The 19,707-nt window shown below is 39.3% G+C and overlaps 1 protein-coding gene across 9 annotated transcripts in view; it reads right to left on the reverse strand.

The window, feature by feature from the left end:
• Positions 1-19,707, reverse strand: part of LOC126291997 (kinesin light chain) — a 390,450-nt gene that overhangs the window by 85,802 nt on the left and 284,941 nt on the right. For all 9 annotated transcript variants that reach the window (XM_049985770.1, XM_049985772.1, XM_049985775.1 and 6 more), the window contains 3 exons: positions 14,727-14,951; positions 9,073-9,169; positions 4,806-5,031 (listed from right to left, as the gene is read on the reverse strand). In XM_049985770.1, coding sequence (XP_049841727.1) covers positions 4,806-5,031; positions 9,073-9,169; positions 14,727-14,951 — 548 coding nt within the window. The remainder of the gene's footprint in view (positions 1-4,805; positions 5,032-9,072; positions 9,170-14,726; positions 14,952-19,707) is intronic.

The following is a 19,707-nucleotide window of genomic DNA, read 5'->3' on the forward strand; positions in this document are numbered from 1 at the left end:
CTCTGTGACTTACATCCATTGAAAAGGGGTCAAAACTGCAATTCCAAACATCCCATTTGATGGCTCCAATCATCTACTGTCCAGATTCTGTGTTCAGCCCACTGAAGACGTACAGCAGTTCGAGAAGACTTGCAACTGTACGTGCTGCTGAGGGCAATGACCTTTTGCGAGGTGCCCAAATAAAAATGCTGAGCTGCCACGTAGTACAGCATCCACATTAAACTGTACGTTCCCCTAGAACGGACTCGGCAAGTCAGTCCGATGGTAGGGGGAAGGCAAGAGATTATCACCTCAGGCAGAAAATGTCTACTGCGATGTTCAAACTGAACTTTATACTGATGACACCTTTACCGTAAGTCTTCAAATAGTGGAAGTGGATAACTGCCCAGAGAAATGCATTTCCATCAGAAACCACCAATCTTCATTGGTTGCATTTGACCACAAGTAATGCCACAGCATCTCTGTTAAACTTCGCTATTTTTAATTTCGGTCTTTTATTGGAAAGAAATTGCGACAGCAATATTTATAATTATAATGGGCAATTCCTGGATAATGCTACAAACTTCCACGAATGATTGAGAAGGGTAAATGTACTAAGCTGAGGTACGGGACCCCAGTTCGGAAACAAATAAGTCAGAAGTTACACACGGAAATCGTTCCGATACTTCCGACAGTGGAATACATGTACTGGTAATGTTGTTGCTAAGATTGTAAGGTAGGCAACTTTCAGAGGTGGCAGTATAGAACAAAACAATAAAGAGAGACCAGCAAATATGGACACTAAAATGCATACCTTAAGAGCTATGGGACCTGTTCAGTTGAATAGATGTATTTCACTGGATCTAAGTTCAACAACTGCTCATACCTCATACAAGATGCTCTTTAGAACTTATATTTACTAGACAGTTTTCCTTGTTTCGGTCCATACTACCATCTGCGAACGGATCCTCCCTTACAACCTTGGCACACAACAATTTTCACTTATAATTTTAGACTCCCACCATTTCTCAACTGCCGTCCCTTACCTCAAATAGATACACTCACCCTCAGAGTGTATATGGGGACAAGGAAAAAAAATTCCCGGGTTATTCCCGGATTTCTCCCGGATATTCCATTTAAAAAATATGCTTTTTCCTGGGCGAAAATACACTTTTTCTGTGCTATATGACAGTAGGTTTTCCGTAGATTTTCCCTCGGAACTGTGAAACTTATCAATCCTTTGAATGGTTAACGTTTTATACAATCTCTCAGAACTTCCCGGAAAAAAAAAAGAAAAGACGGGGCAGAGAAGTTTTGGAAAGACCTTCGATTTGCAGCAACATGTACGCTGCATATTTTCGTATTACGAAAGTATAAATTCGAATTGCACCAAACACAGCGCGTTAGTTTCCGGAGCGTTGAAACAGAGGTTGTGATGTCTTTTTGTAAGTGAGTCATATCTCAAGCCACGAGATCTCGCCAGCCGATGACAGCAGCTATTCAGAGCATAGGACATGTGTTATAGTCAGCCAATAGCAAGATCACTGGTTACATAGCGCGAACACGCAAGAGGAAAAGTTAACGGTTTACATTAATGTACACAGTACCGTATATCTACAAGAAAAGCTAAGCTTTCACATATAATTTTGGTCTCTAAGATTAACACGCTACAACAGAAGCTAAGTTTTCACATGTAATTTTTTTTTTGCGTGTCTTACACTTTAAGATACATCACACAAATGTGCCAGTAAATTTAAAATTCTGACATAAATGTCTTGGCTCGAAATTCTTGCAAGTGGCTGGTCCTCAAACTTTTCAGTTACGAACGCTTTGTAATTTAGATATCCATCCCACTTTTTCACACATAACATAATTCAGAAATTTACTTTTAAGGGAACGCTTTTCTAACCACCGTTCGCAATACTGTTGGAAATAGGTTCGATTTACCAGTTGCCAGAGAGCGCCATAAAAACAGGCATTATTGTGGGTGTGCAACTGATTGATGTAGGAAGCCCGCATGTTCGTGTGTATAAAGCACTAACAGAGCTTACATTACACCATAAAAGAAACAGGTCATCAGAGAGCATCGGAATTTTGTAAACTATACTAAAATGCATAATTCGGCTTGAGTACAAATTGGCTTTTTCCAGATTCACAATGAAGTAGGTCCCATCTGATATTAAGCTTTTCAGTGTGGTTTTTGGTATGTAAATTTTCTTGGAGTACCAGTACTCTGCGATCTCATTTTTGGTTCTTTATTATGGCATAATGCCATATATGGCAGAAGATGATAATGTGCACTTGAAACTCAGCTAACAGTTGGAACTAGCAATACTACAGAATGAAACACTTTGTTTCAAATAAAATGACTGCCTCAGCAGTAAGATTAATAAAGCCAAATTTCTTTAGCAAACTTGCAAAATTAACTTCACTGTTCTGCAATGCGATTAACGCTTGACTGCTACAAACTTGGAAATAAAATAAAATCAGAAAACTGAAATTAATAATATATTTTTGCCCCCGTAATTATGTGAATGTATTTTAATTCACCTGATATTCGTTTTGTTTTCATTTGATGTGGGAGCTGTACACGAAGAGAAGCAGCGAAATCACTTAACGTAAACACAGGTCACGTGGAGGTTAACCCCCTCCCCACTACAACTCTGTGCCAGAGTTAATCTGGCAGCTAGGGCGCGGGAGAAAAGTTTTTCTCGTTTGCATCTGGCTGCTTGCTGCTACTACCAATACAGCTAACAGCCAAACATCAAGTAGGGGGAAGCGAGAGAAGGTACTGATTATACGAGAGTCAAATGCGCATGAGCAACAGACCGCTGGCAATTGGTCAAACGAACCTAACGTGAACAGTTGTGACGTCATGCTCATAGCAAGCAGTTTATTGTTACGAAGAATTACAGTCTGCGCCCTACGGCCTTTGACATGTTTTTGCTATTTGCAGATGCTTGTGCATGCACGGTGTTTTGTTGTTGTAAATTGCACATTTCCTTTGCCACTAAAGTTTTATTTTTTTCCCTCTTGTTTACATTTTCTTGCTGCAGTATCATTCTCCAGTAGCAGGATACAATAACATTCTTTGCTAGAGAATCAATTCTGCAGTCAAAATTACAAAAATTTAACTGGAAGCTAAAACGATGAAAAATTCCCGGAATTCTGAAAAATTCCCGGGTCTTTCCTAGTTTTCTCTCAGATGAAAAAATTCCTGGATTTTTCCCGGATTTCCTGGGTCGTAGACACCCAGCCTCTTCTCCATCATACCTGGAAGTGTGAAGTCATCATCACAGAATCACCTTGTACGTATCTATTAAGCCTGAATTATATGAAATACTGAAGTGGATATTATCTCTGATCCTTCTCACAGTTATCAGTTCGTGAAGCAAGGACAAGCTACAGGCAGAGCTGCTCCCTACTCTCACCTCCACGATCACTCTACAATAATTGCACATGCTATATGGGGCACACTGCTACATTGGCAAGTCTTTTCATTGCTCGACAAACAAAATGGTAGACTCGGTAATTACCAACTTGGTCATGTGACTAGATACAGGCACGTTATAGTTCAAATTAGTGTACATTACCGTGTAGTGCCAGGTCAAAATGAACACTGAAAATAACTTTGCAGGCAGCCACCTCACCTTGCTGTTAATGTCATTAAATATACTGGCGATGTGAAAAAGGAGTGATAATGATGAAAAGAAAGACGAGGGAACAGGCAAAGAATAACAGGTGAGTAAGCTACATGTGTGCAAATTACACCAAGGGTGACATGATACCTAGAGCAGTTGCATTCAAGTAAGTCTCTAAGAACGAACAATACTGACAATATGGATAAATTTATTATTATGCTCTAAATTTCTGTGACGTTGTGAACAAGACAATGAAACACCAATTTTATTAAAACTTCACAGCCCTTATCAAAGAGCTGGAGTTCACAGTTAGTGAGGAAATAGAGAGAAACTTATCCATGTGCCCACAATAAACGAATATTGTGATAATGTGACTGTATTGTTTAAAAAAAATTATATTAAATCTTCACATAAAAATTAAGCATCAAAATTAAAGTGTTGAGTGATTTGTTCGGACAAAACATGGATTTGTACACATTACATTGAAACTGTGAGAGTATCATCAAATAGAAGTGCCGGTCACTGTTTAATTATTGTGCTACACGTGACACTTAAGTAGACACACAAATACTGTAATGTACTCTGTTATTGCCTTTCCTCCCTATTTCTGAGGTGTAAAAAAAAGAAATTACATCTTAAATTTTAGGAAAGTGATCCACCTGTGCAACCTATTTTTGAGTACTGCTGGAGTTTTTGGGATTCCACCAGGTCGGATTAAATGAAGACTGTGAAGTGATTCAGAGATACACTGCTGCATGTATTACAAATAGGCTTGATCAACACACAAGTATTACAGAGATCCTTTGGGAATGCAAATGGGTGTCCGGAGGGAAGGCGACATTCTTTTTTGAGTAACATTAATGAGGAAATTTAGAAAACTGGCATCTGAAGTTGACTGCAGAACGATTTTAGTGGCACCACTGTCATTTAACATGAGGACCACAAAGGTAAGGGACAAATGAATTTGCAGTCTGGCTGTTACATGTACAGCCACAAAGCACACCAGCAAGTGAAGCATTTTTTAGAACTTCTGTCTTGTATGATTTTAGATGTTATAGCATCCGATTAACACTGTTTTCTTGTTGTTACACTATATTTTTTTCGCTCTAATCATACACTTTGGCTGCACAGTATACACTTAAAAAATCAACAGCAGACATTTTCAACTATTAAGAGAGGATTTACCTGTAAACGAGAGCCAGGATATTGAGCATAGTGGCCACATCCGGGTGGTCATGGCCACTGGTCTTCTCCAAGTCCTCCAGAGCTTGCTTGCAGAGAGGCACAGCCACCTCATAGCGCCCCTGTGATGCATACTGGATAACTAGGTTGTGTAGTGTCCTCAACCGTGCTGGTATCTCATACCCCACAGCCATCTGGGTAGCCAAGGTTGGAGGTGTGGGTGACATGGCTGCGAAGCAAAACGACACCTTTGCTCAGTCCAAAGGTCACAAAAATACATGCAGGGAGAAGTTATTCATCAACAATGTAGAGAATCTTAGGAGTAGGTTGTCAGCAGATGTGAATTTCAAGAAATAAAACTGCAGTACTTGATATTTCATTTTCAAACCTTTGAAAGGATGACAATCTTGGATCCATGAACGAAGAGTATTTCAACAAACTCTCAAACTATGTTGCTGTTTCAATATATCTCATCCAGCGCAACTGGTGAGTATATATTATAATGTTACAATATTTTGAGAAGGAAAGTTGCTACTTACCATACAGCGAAGATGCTAAGTCGCCACACACACACACACACACACACACACACACACACACACACACACACACGGTATGTGTGTGTCTTTCTGTCTCATAATATTGTTGCACTCCATCCGGGATTTTCCATTGTTTGGTTTATATTATAATGTTGCATTTTAAAGTTTTTCTTTCATTCAATGGCCAATGATTTTCGAAAATTGAGAATTTAAATAGAACAATATTTTCTGTAAGCAGGCACTGAATCTCAATTATATCATTCGAATGGTGTATTTTGTTATGTCACTCTGTGACAAGAGATTAATTCTCTTCCATCAGATTCACCAGACCATCACATTCAATCCTGGTACTGTTGATCCCTCCAAAAAAGAGCTTCTGAGCACACCATTGGTGACTCGGTATTATCCTGGTCTGGAATGTGTCGATCACCTACTTCGACAGGGGCACAACTATCTAAAATTATGTCCTGAAATACAATCCATTAAGCCTGAAATTTTGAACATCACACCTAGAATAGCTTTCCGTCAATCTCCCAATCTCCACAATATTCTCGTCAGACCTTACGCTGCTCCTGCTCCCTACCCTTGTAAACACTGTTCTGCCTTCTGCATCAGCAAATTATCAATCAGGATAAATTGGCATAGGCAGAGGGTGTGTACTGCCAACTCTCTCAATTTCCTGTTTCAGAGCACACACTACAACATGACATTCCTGGCCTCAGTGCCTGCTTCACCTCACATGCCATCTGGATTCTTCCCCAGACACATGTTTCTCATAACTATGGAGGTGGGAACTAGCACTACAGCATGTCATTGGTTCTTGCCACCCACCTGGCCTTAATTTCTTCCGCATTAGCATTTCTTCGCTGTAACTACTCTGTTTTAGTTTTCTACATCTTTCACTTTCTTTCCCATCTAATTTTCCACCAACCCCCTCCTACCTCTGTCATGTACATTGCACTTCGCTTTTCACTCTTATTAACTCATACAATATGTTTAAGCAATAATCTTTGTCTGCATATTACTCTGTCTTCCACCTTTAAGCTCTTAGGTTTTCAAATCTTGCCCGATGCAGACCCCAACAATCAACCTTTCCTTCTCATCCCATATGGCACGTCTCCCCTGACCCACAGTTCTGGGTGACTTTTCCCTAAATCTACCCCTCCAGTCTCCCCCCCCCCCCCCCCTCACCCCTCTTCCCCTTCAATCCTTCTGCCTGAAGAAAGAAGCCACTGGCTCCAAAAGCTTGTCAATTACAACTGTCTTATGTGTGTGTTTTGCTGCAACTTTGTGAATAGATTTTCTCTATCAATCCAATGATATAATTTTGCCAATAATTGTTTGCTATACTGAGGGATTTGGTATAGGAAATGACACACTGGAAGGTAAAGGGAATACTCAAAAAACCCCATAATTACGAGCACCATCTATTTACATACAATGTACCATTAATTTTTGTCCACGTTATTTTGTACAGTGTTCCTAACATATGCCAACATATGGGCACGACAGATTTGCAGTTCTGCCTCAACTAATAATACACAGCAATTTTTTAATGTCTCTATGGCAACGTGCCAGTGTTATCACAACTCTGCCCATAGCTACCATTTTTGCCTGCAGCAATTAGTGCTTCATAACAAAGCTAGCAACATCACTGAACTGTCAGCAATCATCTTACACAGTGTTAACAGTAGTACCCATTGAAAATGTTCTATAACTGCATTATGACACACAAAAGTGAAATAATGAAATAGCTCCTCAAAAAGCACTATGGTCCAACATTTTTATGTTGATGCTCGAGCATGAATAGCCAAGCATGTAAGAGTTATCTTGCTTTTCACTCAACACAATGACACCTGGTTTGGTTGCTATTTCAATTAATATATTAGATAGTAGGACAACATTTTGCACAAGGTCCTCGTTGATCACAGAAAAAATGACAATGAAAGCAAAAGAGAGCAGGAACATTACAATCATCTCTACACCTTTTAATGATAAATTTTGTGACAGCCTTACACGAATATGACAAATGTTTTGAGCATTTTTTTGAGACGTTCTCTCATCATACGTGACATTAAGATATGGTGTATTTGTAGGATCACATATTCAAAAAATGCGATTACCACTTTGGATAAAAAATGACTGAGTGAAAAGGAAGCTTGGATATGATTCAAGGAGGTTGTTAACAAGTCCCTAAGCAACAATAAGGACCCAGATTATATTTCTGATGGAGCCAACACATTTGAAGGCTTCAGAAATCAGACTGACTGTTGTTGATCAAAATTCAAGCCATCAAATCAATATTTTCCCCTATGAAAATTTGGTTTAAACAGTTTGTCACTTCGCACTGAAACATATATAACAGGCAATTCATCAGGGAATTAGCTGTATTACATGCTTTCATGATGGGAGAGAGGTGAAATATAAGCCAATGGCCAACTCCTGCGCAATGTCGATATTTTGATACCTTGATGAAACATTTGTCAATGTCAAAAAATTAAATTTTCTTTTAATTACAATTATGTGTAGACAATTTTTTTTTTCTCTGTCTGGACCGCAGGACCACAAAGGTTCATTTTATTGATTATGATTGGTTTCAGTTCTCTATCATCAACTGCTCTGGCCTATGTACTGTGTGAAGCTTAACTGCACATATTATGTGGGGCTGTTGATGGTTTTTGAAGAGCACAAACCAGCCACTCAGTAACAACAATTTTTGTGATTCAGATGACCCAAGATTTATAATTTATCACTGCAATGTCACAACCTTACGCTGCTTAAACCAATTACACATTGTTTCCCAATTTTCTAGTTTATAACAGTCACATTGTGACAAAACTGTATGTGATACCACAAATCTGAGGTCAGATACAAATTCAAGGCCCATAACACCACAATACTGAACTATTTCCTCACAAAAAGTAATGAACTGTTCTGTTGGCCTGTGTTATTTAACAAGTAGTAATGGTTTCAATTAGATTTGTGAGAGGTCTCGTGCTCGTTGCACTGGGTGATCAAAAAGTCAGTATAAATTTGAAAACTGAATATTTCACAGAATAATGTTGATAGAGGGGTCCAAATTGACACACATGCTGAGAATGACATGGGGTTTTATTAGAACCAAAAAATACAAAACGTCCAAAAACTGTCCGACACATCTGGTCAGAATAGCACTAATTAGCATAGCAAAGTAAGACAAAGCAAAGTATGTTCTTACGCGAAATGCTCAATATGTCCACAATCATTAGTCAACAATAACTTTAGTTGAGGAATAATGTTGTGAACAGCACTGTAAATCATGTCCAGAGTTATGGTGAGGCACTGGCGTCGGATGTTGTCTTTCAGCATCCTTAGAGATGTCAGTGATCACGATAAACTTGCGACTTCAGTTAACCCCAAAGCCAATAATCACACGGACTGAAGTCTGGAGACCTTTAGGAGCCAAGCATGACGAAAGTGGCGGCAGAACATATGATCACCACCAAAAGACGCGCGCAAGAGACCTTTCACGCGTCTAGCAATATGGGGTGTAGTGCCTGGTTCTAATAAAACCCCATGTCATTCCAAGCACGTGTGTCAACTTTTACCTCTCTACCTACATTATTCCATGGTTTATTAAGTTTTCAAATTTATACTGACTTTTTGATCACCCAGTATTTAGCGTAAAGCAATATTTCGAAATGCGCGAGCACACACGTGCTGCAGACATGCTCCAGCTTCTATATACTCACTGTTTCTTTCATCTGTGTCCTCATCAGGGAAAAGGTCTACTACAGGATCATCAATCTTCGGCTTATCTTGCTTCGTCTCCGAACTAGAGTCATCACCCTACAGAACAAGAAGACCAATTTAGTATAAAAGTTTCAACAGAACTGCTGATAAACTTGCAACAGGCATAAATAAAACTAAAATAATGGACAACCCTCTTTATTAAACTTTTAAGATTCAAGTCTTTGATAGGTTGCAGCTTCTCTAACAGTTATAGCCATTCTATGAAAAAATAATGGAAGTCATGAAGTGGGCAGTAGAACTGTCTGGATTCCACCAGTCATGTGCAATTAAACATATGGGGGGATTCCACTGTCAGGGGCGGGATATGCACCCCATGTTTTGACTATCAAAAGCTAATATAACAAAAGATGTAGAGAGAAATTGATGACCACATGGATCACTTTTTACCTACCCCCTTTCAATCTGAATGTCAGATGTTTACTAACTCAGCTGTTAATCATATTTAAAACCTTTTCGCAGGTGGGGTAGCAAATGTACAAAGTGCTGAATGCCAATCACCATTTTATAGAAACTATGGCTTAGGCATTTCTATTTTCCTTTGAAAAATATTGTATTTACACTACTAAAACAAGAATCTACATAATGAAATATTAATAAACATAACATTATTAATATTGGTTATGTTGGGCTTGTGTCTGTGTATGTGCGGATGGATATGTGTGTGTGTGTGTGTGTGCGCGCGCACACACACCTGTCCTTTTTTTCCCCTAAGGGAAGTCTTTCCGCTCCCGGGATTGGAATGACTCCTTACCCTCTCCCTTAAAACCCACATCCTTTCATTTTTCCCTCTCCTTCCTTCCTTCCTGACGAAGCAACTGCCAGTTGCGAAAGCTCGTAATTCTGTGTGTGTGTTTGTGTGTTTTGTTCATGTGCCTGTCTGCCGGCACTTTCCCGCTTGGTAAGTCTTGGAATCTTTGTTTTTAACATTATTAATATTTACTTATAAATATGGTTATGTAAGACTGTCAAAGGTAGGACAAGGAAATAAGTCAGGTGGAACTCTCATGCAGTAGGATCTACTTTTATAAGTTACAATTAATTTTATTATATTTCTTTATAGTTAACTCTTTAGTTAAGGTATTTAAACCTCATTTCTTGTTTAAATAATCTAGTAGGGAAGTTCTGTTACCTATAAATCTGATAAATTTCGGTGCAATATTACCTTAAAGGACAGATTATGTAATTACTACATTAAAAAGAGCCACCACTAAAAGAAACTAAGCACATTTCTACTCCTTCACTTTTAAAAATATCTAAATTGCACAGAATTCATGAAAATGTGTTTAGTGTCTGAACAAGTTCTTGCTAGTCTCTCAAATCCCAACACACTGTAGGATACATCCTTCTCATCTACTTTCAACACCTTTCCTGGGTCCTCTACTGGTCTCTTACTGTAATCTGTATTCCCAATTTTCTTCCTTCAAGATCTGTGCAACTGAAGCATACCTATATTTGGCCACCTACCTTTCTTACTGTTTGAAACTCCTACAAAGTAAGTGTTCTTTGTATATTTTTGACAGCTGGTTCTGACCCAGTAACTTCAAGGTTGAGTGTTTGCAGGTCTTTGAAATACGTCCATCCATCAGTTTGGAATCTATATAGACGAGAGAATGTATACTGAGTGTAAGTATCTCAGCTTTTCTAATAGTTACGGACATTCTATGCCGACGATAGTGAAAGATCGTACAAAACTCTTCAAACTTGGCAGTTTAAACAAAAACAATGGCTTCGACTTAAATGGCTAAAAAGCAAAGCTCCCAATATAAAAAGTTAACTTTCTGTCCTCCATTCTCATCTACACAAGTGCTAACTTTGTTTAACTATATACCATTTCTGCAAACTAATTCCATTCCCAGTTGCTTGGTCTGCTTGCCACCTCCTTCGACAGGCACCTTCTTCAGCCACAAAACAGCCTTCCCGCAGGGCTGACGACATTTATACGAGCCAGTCCGGGAAGCACGCGTCAAACTTACCTTCAGTCAGTACAGATTTTAGTTTCAGCCTGAGCTTTATTTCTGCTTCATTTTTACTGTTGTTGTTGTGGTCTTCAGTCCTGAGACTGGTTTGATGCAGCTCTCCATGCTACTCTATCCTGTGCAAGCTGCTTCATCTCCCAGTACCTACTGCAACCTACATCCTTCTGAATCTGCTTAGTGTATTCATCTCTGTCTCCCTCTACGATTTTCACCCTCCACGCTGCACTCCAATACCAAATTGGTGATCTCTTGATGCCTCAGAACATGTCCTACCAACCGATCCCTTCTTCTGGTCAAGTTGTGCCACAAACTTCTCTTCTCCCCAATCCTATTCAATAATTCCTCATTAGTTATGTGATCTACCCATCTAATCTTCAGCATTCTTATGTAGCACCACATTTCGAAAGCTTCTATTCTCTTCTCGTCCAAACTATTTATCGTCCATGTTTCACTTCCATACATGGCTACACTCCATACAAATACTTTCAGAAAAGACTTCCTGACACTTCAATCTATACTCGATGTTAACAAATTTCTCTTCTTCAGAAACACTTTCCTTGCCATTGCCAGTCTACACTTTATATCCTCTCTACTTCGACCATCATCAGTAATTTTGCTCCCCAAATAGCAAAACTCCTTTCCTACTTTAAGTGTCTCATTTCTTAATCTAAGTCCCTCAGCATCGACTACATTCCGTTATCCTCGTTTTGCTTTTGTTCATGTTCGTCTTATATACTCCTCTCAAGACACTGTCCATTCCATTCATCTGCTCTTCCAAGTCCTTTGCTGTCTCTGACAGAATTAGAATGTCATCGGCAAACCTCAAAGATTTTATTTCTTATCCATGGATTTTAATGCCTACTCCTAACTTTTCTTTTGTTTCCTTTACTGCTTGATCAATATAGAGATTGAATAACATCGGGGAGAGGCTGCAACCCTGTCTCACTCCCTTCCCAACCACTGCTTCCCTTTCATGTCCCTCGACTCTTATAACTGCCATCTGGTTTCTGTATAAATTGTAAATAGCCTTACGGTCCCTGTATTTTACCCCTGCTACCTTCAGAATTTGAAAGCGAGTATTCCGGTTAACATTGTCAAAAGCTTTCTCTAAGTCTACAAATGCTAGAGACGTAGGTTTGCGTTTTCTTAATCTTCCTTCTAAGAGAAGTCTTAAGGTTAGTATTGCCTCACGTCTTTCAAAATTTCTACGGAATCCAAACTGATCTCCCCCAAGGTCCGCTTCTACCAGTTTTTCCATTCGTCTGTAAAGAATTCGCGTTAGTATTTTGCGACTGTGACTTATCAAACTGATAGTTCGGTTATTTTCACATCTGTGAACACCTGCTTTCTTTGGGATTGGGATGATTATATTCTTCTTGAAGTCTGAGGGTACTTCGCCTGTTTCATACATCTTGCTCAACAGATGGTAGAGTTTTGTCAGGACTGGCTCTCCCAAGGCCGTCAGTAGTTCCAATGGAATGTTGCCTGCTCCGGGGGCCTTGTTTCGACTCAGGTCTTTTAGTGCTCTGTCAAACATTTGACACAATATCATATCTCCCATTTCATCTTCATCTACATCCTCTTCCATTTCCATAATATTGTCCTCAAGTGCATCGCCCTTGTATAGACCCTCTATATACTCCTTCCACCTTCCTGCTTTTCCTTCTTTGCTTAGAACTGGGTTTCCACCTGAGATCTTGATGTTCACACAAGTGGTTCTCTTATCTCCAAAGGTCTCTTTAATTTTCCTGTAGGCAGTATCTATCTTACCCCTAGAGAGATAAGCCTCTACATCCTTACATTTGTCATCTAGCCATCTCTGCTTAGTTATTTTGCACTTCCTGTCGATCTCATTTTTTGAGACGTTTGTATTCCTTTTTTCCTGCTTCATTTACTGCATTTTTATATTTTCTCCTTTCATCAATTAAATTCAATATTTCTTCTGTTACCCAAGGATTTCTACTAGTCCTCGTCTTTTTACCTACTTGATCCTCTGCTGCCTTCACTACTTCATCCCTCAAAGCTACCCAATCTTCTTCTACTGTATTTCTTTCCCCCATTCCTGTCAATTGTTCCCTTATGCTCTCCCTGAAATTCTGTACAACCTCTGGTTCTTTCAGTTTATCCAGGTCCCATCACCTTAAATTCCCACATTTTTGCAGTTTCTTCAGTTTTAATCTACAGCTCATAACCAATAGATTGTGGTCAGAGTCCACATCTGCCCCTGGAAATGTCTTACAATTTAAAACCTGGTTCCTAAATCTCTGTCTTACCATTATATAATCTATCTGATACCTTTTCGTATCTCCAGGGTTCTTCCATGTATACAACCTCCTTTCATGATTCTTAAACCAAGTGTTAGCTATGATTAAGTTGGGCTCTGTGCAAAATTCTACCAGGCGGCTTCCTCTTCCATTTCTTAGCCCCAATCCATATTCACCTACTACATTTCCTTCTCTCCCTTTTCCTACTGACGAATTCCAGTCACCCATGGCTATCAAATTTTCGTCTCCCTTCACTATCTGAATAATTTCTTTTATTTGATCATACATTTCTTCAATTTCTTCGTCATCTGCAGAGCTAGTTTGCATATAAACTTGTACTACTGTAGTAGGTGTGGGCTTCGTATCTATCTTGGCCACAATAATGCATTCACTATGCTGTTTGTAGTAGCTTACCCGCATTCCTATTTTCCTATTCATTATTAAACCTACTACTGCATTACCCCACAAGATTTTTAATGCCATAAGTGCCCTGCACGACCTTCAATTAATGCTTTGTTGGCCGCAAGGCCATCAATCAGACGTGTTATCTGCCAAATGTAAAAATTTTTCTCTGAGTACATTATCCAAAGAGACCTCGTACTGTTTTTTATTATATTGATTATTATTATTTTATTTACTATTTTGACAGATTAATGTGTTGAATTTAGAATTCATTTATGTAGAGTTTTTCTACAAATAGTATTTATACTTTATGATTTGTTTATGTTTATTTTGAATTTTCTTTTATTAGTTATCTGTGTTTTAATTAGTGTTGCTTTTTTAACTTTGTTAGAGCGTAAGGTTTTAGGGTATATTCAGATTCGAAAGGGTCCAAATAAGGTAGGATTTGTAGGAATCCCACAACCATTTAGTGATGCTATGAAGTTAATTTGTAAGGAGCAGCCAATTCCTATTATATCTAATTACTCACTTTATTATTTTTCTCCTGTTTTGAATTTAACAATTTCTTTGGCTGTTTGAGTAATTTTTCCTTAGTTGACTTATATATGTTCTTTTTCTTATGGATTTTTATTTTTTATGTTGCACTTAGATTAGGTGTTTATACCATTATGATTGCTGGTTGATCTTCTAAATCAAATTATACATTATTAGGTTCTCTTCGTTCTGTTGCTCAAACAATTTCTTATGAAGTTAGTTTAGCTTTAATTTTATTATCTTTAATTATTTTAATTGGTAGTACCAGAAGTACCTTAGTTCCACAGTATGACAGTGACTGGTGTTCCACACTGGTTAAGAATTTGGGCCCATATGAATTACAAAAAGTTCCAAAAGCTACATAAAGATGGAAAAAGTTACGTAACAGAAACAATGAATTGAGTCCCCTGTATTTACCGAGACATCTTGATCGTATTTGCGGATGGAGGCCATGAACTCCAAGTGCTTCTTCTCCTCCTCCAGTTGTGCGACGGCCTGCTCCGAAGCCTGCAGCTTCTGCTGAGTGTTGGCCAGCTCGTCACGCAGCCAAGCATTCTCCTGGCACAAGCGCCGAACCTGAGTGCGTAGTTTCTGCTTCTCTGCTTCCACAACTTGCAGATGAGCAGATAATGCTGTCATAACCTGCACAACAAATGCGTGAAGTGTTACTGGTGACTCCAAATTTTTGTAGAGTTATAAGCACAATGGAATGAATCAACATACTTTAAAAATCCATTAATGAATAATGATACAAGTAGTGTCTGATTTTAAAAGTTAAGCATAATATTGCTAAACAGAAGCTAAAGTTTTGTTTTTATTCACACCAATGGATCACACAATTATACTAGGGTAAAGAGGAATCTTCAATACTAATCACCCATAAGTGTGATTCTTAAATCTTAGCTTTTTTCTTCCACATTATCCCACTATTATCTGTGTAACACATGCCATGACTAAGGAATTTTGAGAAAAATCAATGGAATGCTTCCTTTTGGTCTAGTATGCTGAAAATGAGTGCAAAGGGGGAGGGAGGAGCGAGGGGGAGGGAGAACCTGAATTTTGCCCTAGAAATTGTGTTGCTGTTGCATGTATGACTTGCCATATGTTGGATTGACAAAAATAGCGTATTCTGCGTGATATCTTATTATCGTCTATATGACAATCATTTTACATATGACAGGTATACAAAGACAAGTTGAGAGATAGAAGTATGTACAATTAAGGCCTTGAAAACTAACAATTAACGGTTTCGAACGATGGTCAGCACTGTCATTTTGTGTTTCCATTTTCATTTTGCAGTTTAACAGCCTCCTGCCGAATGTTATGAACCACGACTGAATACGGTACCAACAACACATTCCGCCAAAGTTCGAGGACTCAGAACGAAAACAAAATGGTTCTTAAATGAAGTCAGCGATTTCGAATCTTCAACAATTGAAGATGCTGCGAACGCTTCTCTCTAATTTCGCTCGGCTTTATCGCTTTGTCGGGCTTGCACTAAGACGAACTCTCAGAAACAGAACAGGTGCAACTTCCATCTTTTACTTTTATTTCAACAAAAAGTACTGTTATTCCTGCATGCGCAAATCTCACTAAATTCATATCACGCCAAAATAACTTCACATGATCACACCTTTTTTATTCTTACCGCACTTTGTCAGTTTTGTGATTGTAGTACGTAGAACCACCGGTGTGTCAGTTTTAGACAAAGGCCAGTTTCTACGTCTATACATTGAAACGTGACTGCAAAATGCGCGGTAGACGTCACTTACGCAAGATTAGGTTAACTGTAGTTATCTATTCCAATATTACTTATTTCTTGTTGATATTCGTTTGTCATGTACTGGCTTTTCTTTTAGAATTTAGTGTGTCGATTTCTCCACATTTTATGCTACTGTTTCGTATGTGTTTGTTGTCAATCATTTAATTTTTCGCTTTTCTCTGATACATTTTAGTTTCTCCTCTCCCAAAACCCCGCTTTCATGCGCTTCTCCCGTTACATTCAATAAATAATTAAAATTAACGCTATTTTATAACAGTATGACTTCACCTTGCGCTTGTAATGAAATTTAAAGGTACTCCGTGCTTTTCTAGTCGCATAAATTAAGAGAATACTTCTTACCAGACATGATTTGTTTTTAATTCTTGTTCTTAATTTTCGTTATCTTCAGCTCGTTTCGATATAATTCATGACTAAGTAAATAACTGTGTAAATGTGATTGTAATTTTATCATATGTTACAATCGTTTGTTTACGAGTATGATCTGTTGCTTTCATAGACTGCCTATGCGTAGAGTCTTTGCCTTAGATATGACGTCATTGCTCAACGCCGACGAATGGAATAGGACACTAGAATTTATCCCTTTGTTTTATTTGAAGGTGTTATTTTTAATGATGTACTGATCATTAAGATTAGTGTCTGCATTTCGTCACATTAAGATCAGTTTCCGTTCCCAAATCCAGAGCTAACTGTTGCTCAATTCAACGCTCTTTATCACTTCAAATATGATACTTTCGTGTAACTCAAAAGACTATTCCAAGACTCTCAAGACGAAACTTCGGTGACTCACGTGTCCCTAACACATGTGTTATCCAACCAAGCCTACCGTTTAACGTGATATCCCAACGAAGTGTCGTTCCTTGCGGCTCCACACATTGTCGAGAGGTGGAAACTAAGTTAAAACGAAGACTGAAAAATCCTTGGTCCAACCGTTAATAGATACTGCGACCTCTGTTTCAGACACGCGTTTCACCACTAGGCCACCAGGTCTGTGCAAGAGGTATGTAACGGTTATTTAATTTCGTGGGCTTTATACATCTGACTTCCAGTTTCTTTCTGATGGATGTTTACGTTTTCAGGTTTTTTGAATATTTAGTTTATTGTTGACGGTAAGAAGGTTGCACAGGTTTTCGAGTGCTCGGCGATTTTTTTTTTATTTTCGAGAAATATGACTCAGAGTTTACATTGGACTTGCCTTGAAAAATGGAATAAATTGCGGCACCGACATTTTAAATGTTGACTGTGGATTTTGGCGAAACTACTATGAGCAAGACTAGAGTTTACGAGTGGTATAAAAGTTTCAGAGAGTCGAAATAATAACGATGAAGACGACCGCCCTACCACATCAGTTACTGACGACCATGTGGAATTAAAAAAAGGAAATGGTTCTGGAAAATCGTCGAATCACCGCCGCATATGACCGCCTATGGCGGCATATCCTTTGGCTCATGCTTAACGTGAAGCAGCAAAGTTTGTGCGGAAAGGGTTAAATTGTGGCCAAAAACGACGTCGCGTACTTGAGATCTGTCAGAAATTGTTGAATGAAGTCGCCAATGATGCACAGCTTCTAAGGAATTGTGTAACAGCTGGTATACGGATATGACGTGGAAAGCAAGGCCCAATCGTCCCAATTGAAACTGCCGGAAGAGGCAAAACCGTTTTTTTTTATTAAAATGGGATAGTGCATCACGAATTCCTGCCTTATGGTTGTACGGTCAATAAGGATTACTACCTGGCAGTTACGCGCCGTTTGTGAAACAGTCCGAAGGAATGACCAGAATTACGGCAAAACCACTCGTGGAAATTGCATCACGGTAATGCTTTTTTTTTGCAAAAAGTAAATTCAGTATGTTGCCTCAGCAAGCGTATTAGTAAAGCATTAGAAAATAAAAATTTCATTTAAAACAAATTGATTGTATAAATAATAATTTTTTTGATTAGATTTAGAAATTCTCTCGCGAGTTTCGAACCTACGACCTATCACATGTCAACTTCATAGTCTAACCACTATGGTACGACTCTACCATGCTGAAGTTGTTACGTTTATAACTGCTATCCGAGCAGCAACGATGAGCTGCAGCCTTCAAAAGTTTGGCTTCACGTAATGCCATGCGAAACTACCGTAAGCAGACCTCTGTGATTATATTAACTTTGTGTGCGACGATGAATCACGTCTTGTGCGAAAGAATCTAGTAGTGTTGGGCTAGGGCCGTGTACGGAGCGCGTGCATGTGTTACGGTTGTCATAGGTGATGAAATACGAAATTAAAGTGTAAGGTCCAGGATTCGGGATCCGAACATAACAAGGAACAAAGCCGACGAGGTGAACTGACCAATTATTGTGGAAATTTGGCAACGGCGAACGGTTCGGGCGTGATGCTGAACGGTCTAATTGAAGGAAACCAGATCCAACCTGTGAAGCGACAGCAGTCAAGTAATTATAATCAGACTATAGATTGCTACTATTGTATTTGGAGTCACGAACGATTGTGGCCGAATTTGCATTTACGTCAGACATTCTCCTCCGCCAATGAGTGTTCATTAGTGTTCTCAGCGCTCTGCTATGACTGTCTTCGCAAGTGCGAGCATTAAAGGTGATCGTAGCGAGTTAAGTGAATTTTTATTCCATTCGTTGCGAACAGTCACGTCTGATGGTGGTGGTGAGCGAAAATTTCTTCACAAGCAAGTGAGAAATTTGATTTGCAATATACCCGCTTTTTTCAAGCGCAGAGCATCTGTGTGCGCTTACCGCAACCGTCGCTTGGAACAGGCAACAATTACACTGGAAGATGATGTGGGAGAAAGGAAAGAGAACAAACATTTGTGAGAGCTGCATCTAGACATCTTGAGGAATCAGCGGCGACGAGTGAAAATGGGTGCCGGACCAAGATTCGAACGCGGGATCTCCTCCTTACTGTGGATAGGACTATATCGATCTTAGCTTACTACAAGTGTAAGTAGGCTGTTTAGGCTTTTATGTTGGTAACGCCAAGTAACGCTCTGCATGAAAATCACTGGCTTTGCTGTGTTCCGTCTGTGGCTGGTTGGCATTGTTGGAATACTCGCTATTGTAGTGTTGGGCAGTTGGATGTTAACAGCGCGTAGCGTTGCGCAGTTGGAGGTGAGCCGCCAGCAGTGGTGGATGTGGGGACAGAGGGCGGAATTTTGAGAGCGGACTATATATATATATATATATATACTCCTGGAAATTGAAATAAGAACACCGTGAATTCATTGTCCCAGGAAGGGGAAACTTTATTGACACATTCCTGGAGTCAGATACATCACATGATCACACTGACAGAGCCACAGGCACATAGACACAGGCAACAGAGCATGCACAATGTCGGCACTAGTACAGTCTATATCCTCCTCCTGCAGCAATGCAGGCTGCTATTCTCCCATGGAGACGATCGTAGAGATGCTGGATGTAGTCCTGTGGAACGGCTTGCCATGCCATTTCCACCTGGCGCCTCAGTTGGACCAGCATTCGTGCTGGACGTGCAGACCGCGTGAGACGACGCTTCATCCAGTCCCAAACATGCTCAATGGGGGACAGATCCGGAGATCTTGCTGGCCAGGGTAGTTGACTTACACCTTCTAGAGCACGTTGGGTGGC

Source organism: Schistocerca gregaria, chromosome 9 (genome assembly GCF_023897955.1).
Source record: "Schistocerca gregaria isolate iqSchGreg1 chromosome 9, iqSchGreg1.2, whole genome shotgun sequence".
In the NCBI taxonomy this organism is placed as follows: domain Eukaryota; kingdom Metazoa; phylum Arthropoda; class Insecta; order Orthoptera; family Acrididae; genus Schistocerca; species Schistocerca gregaria.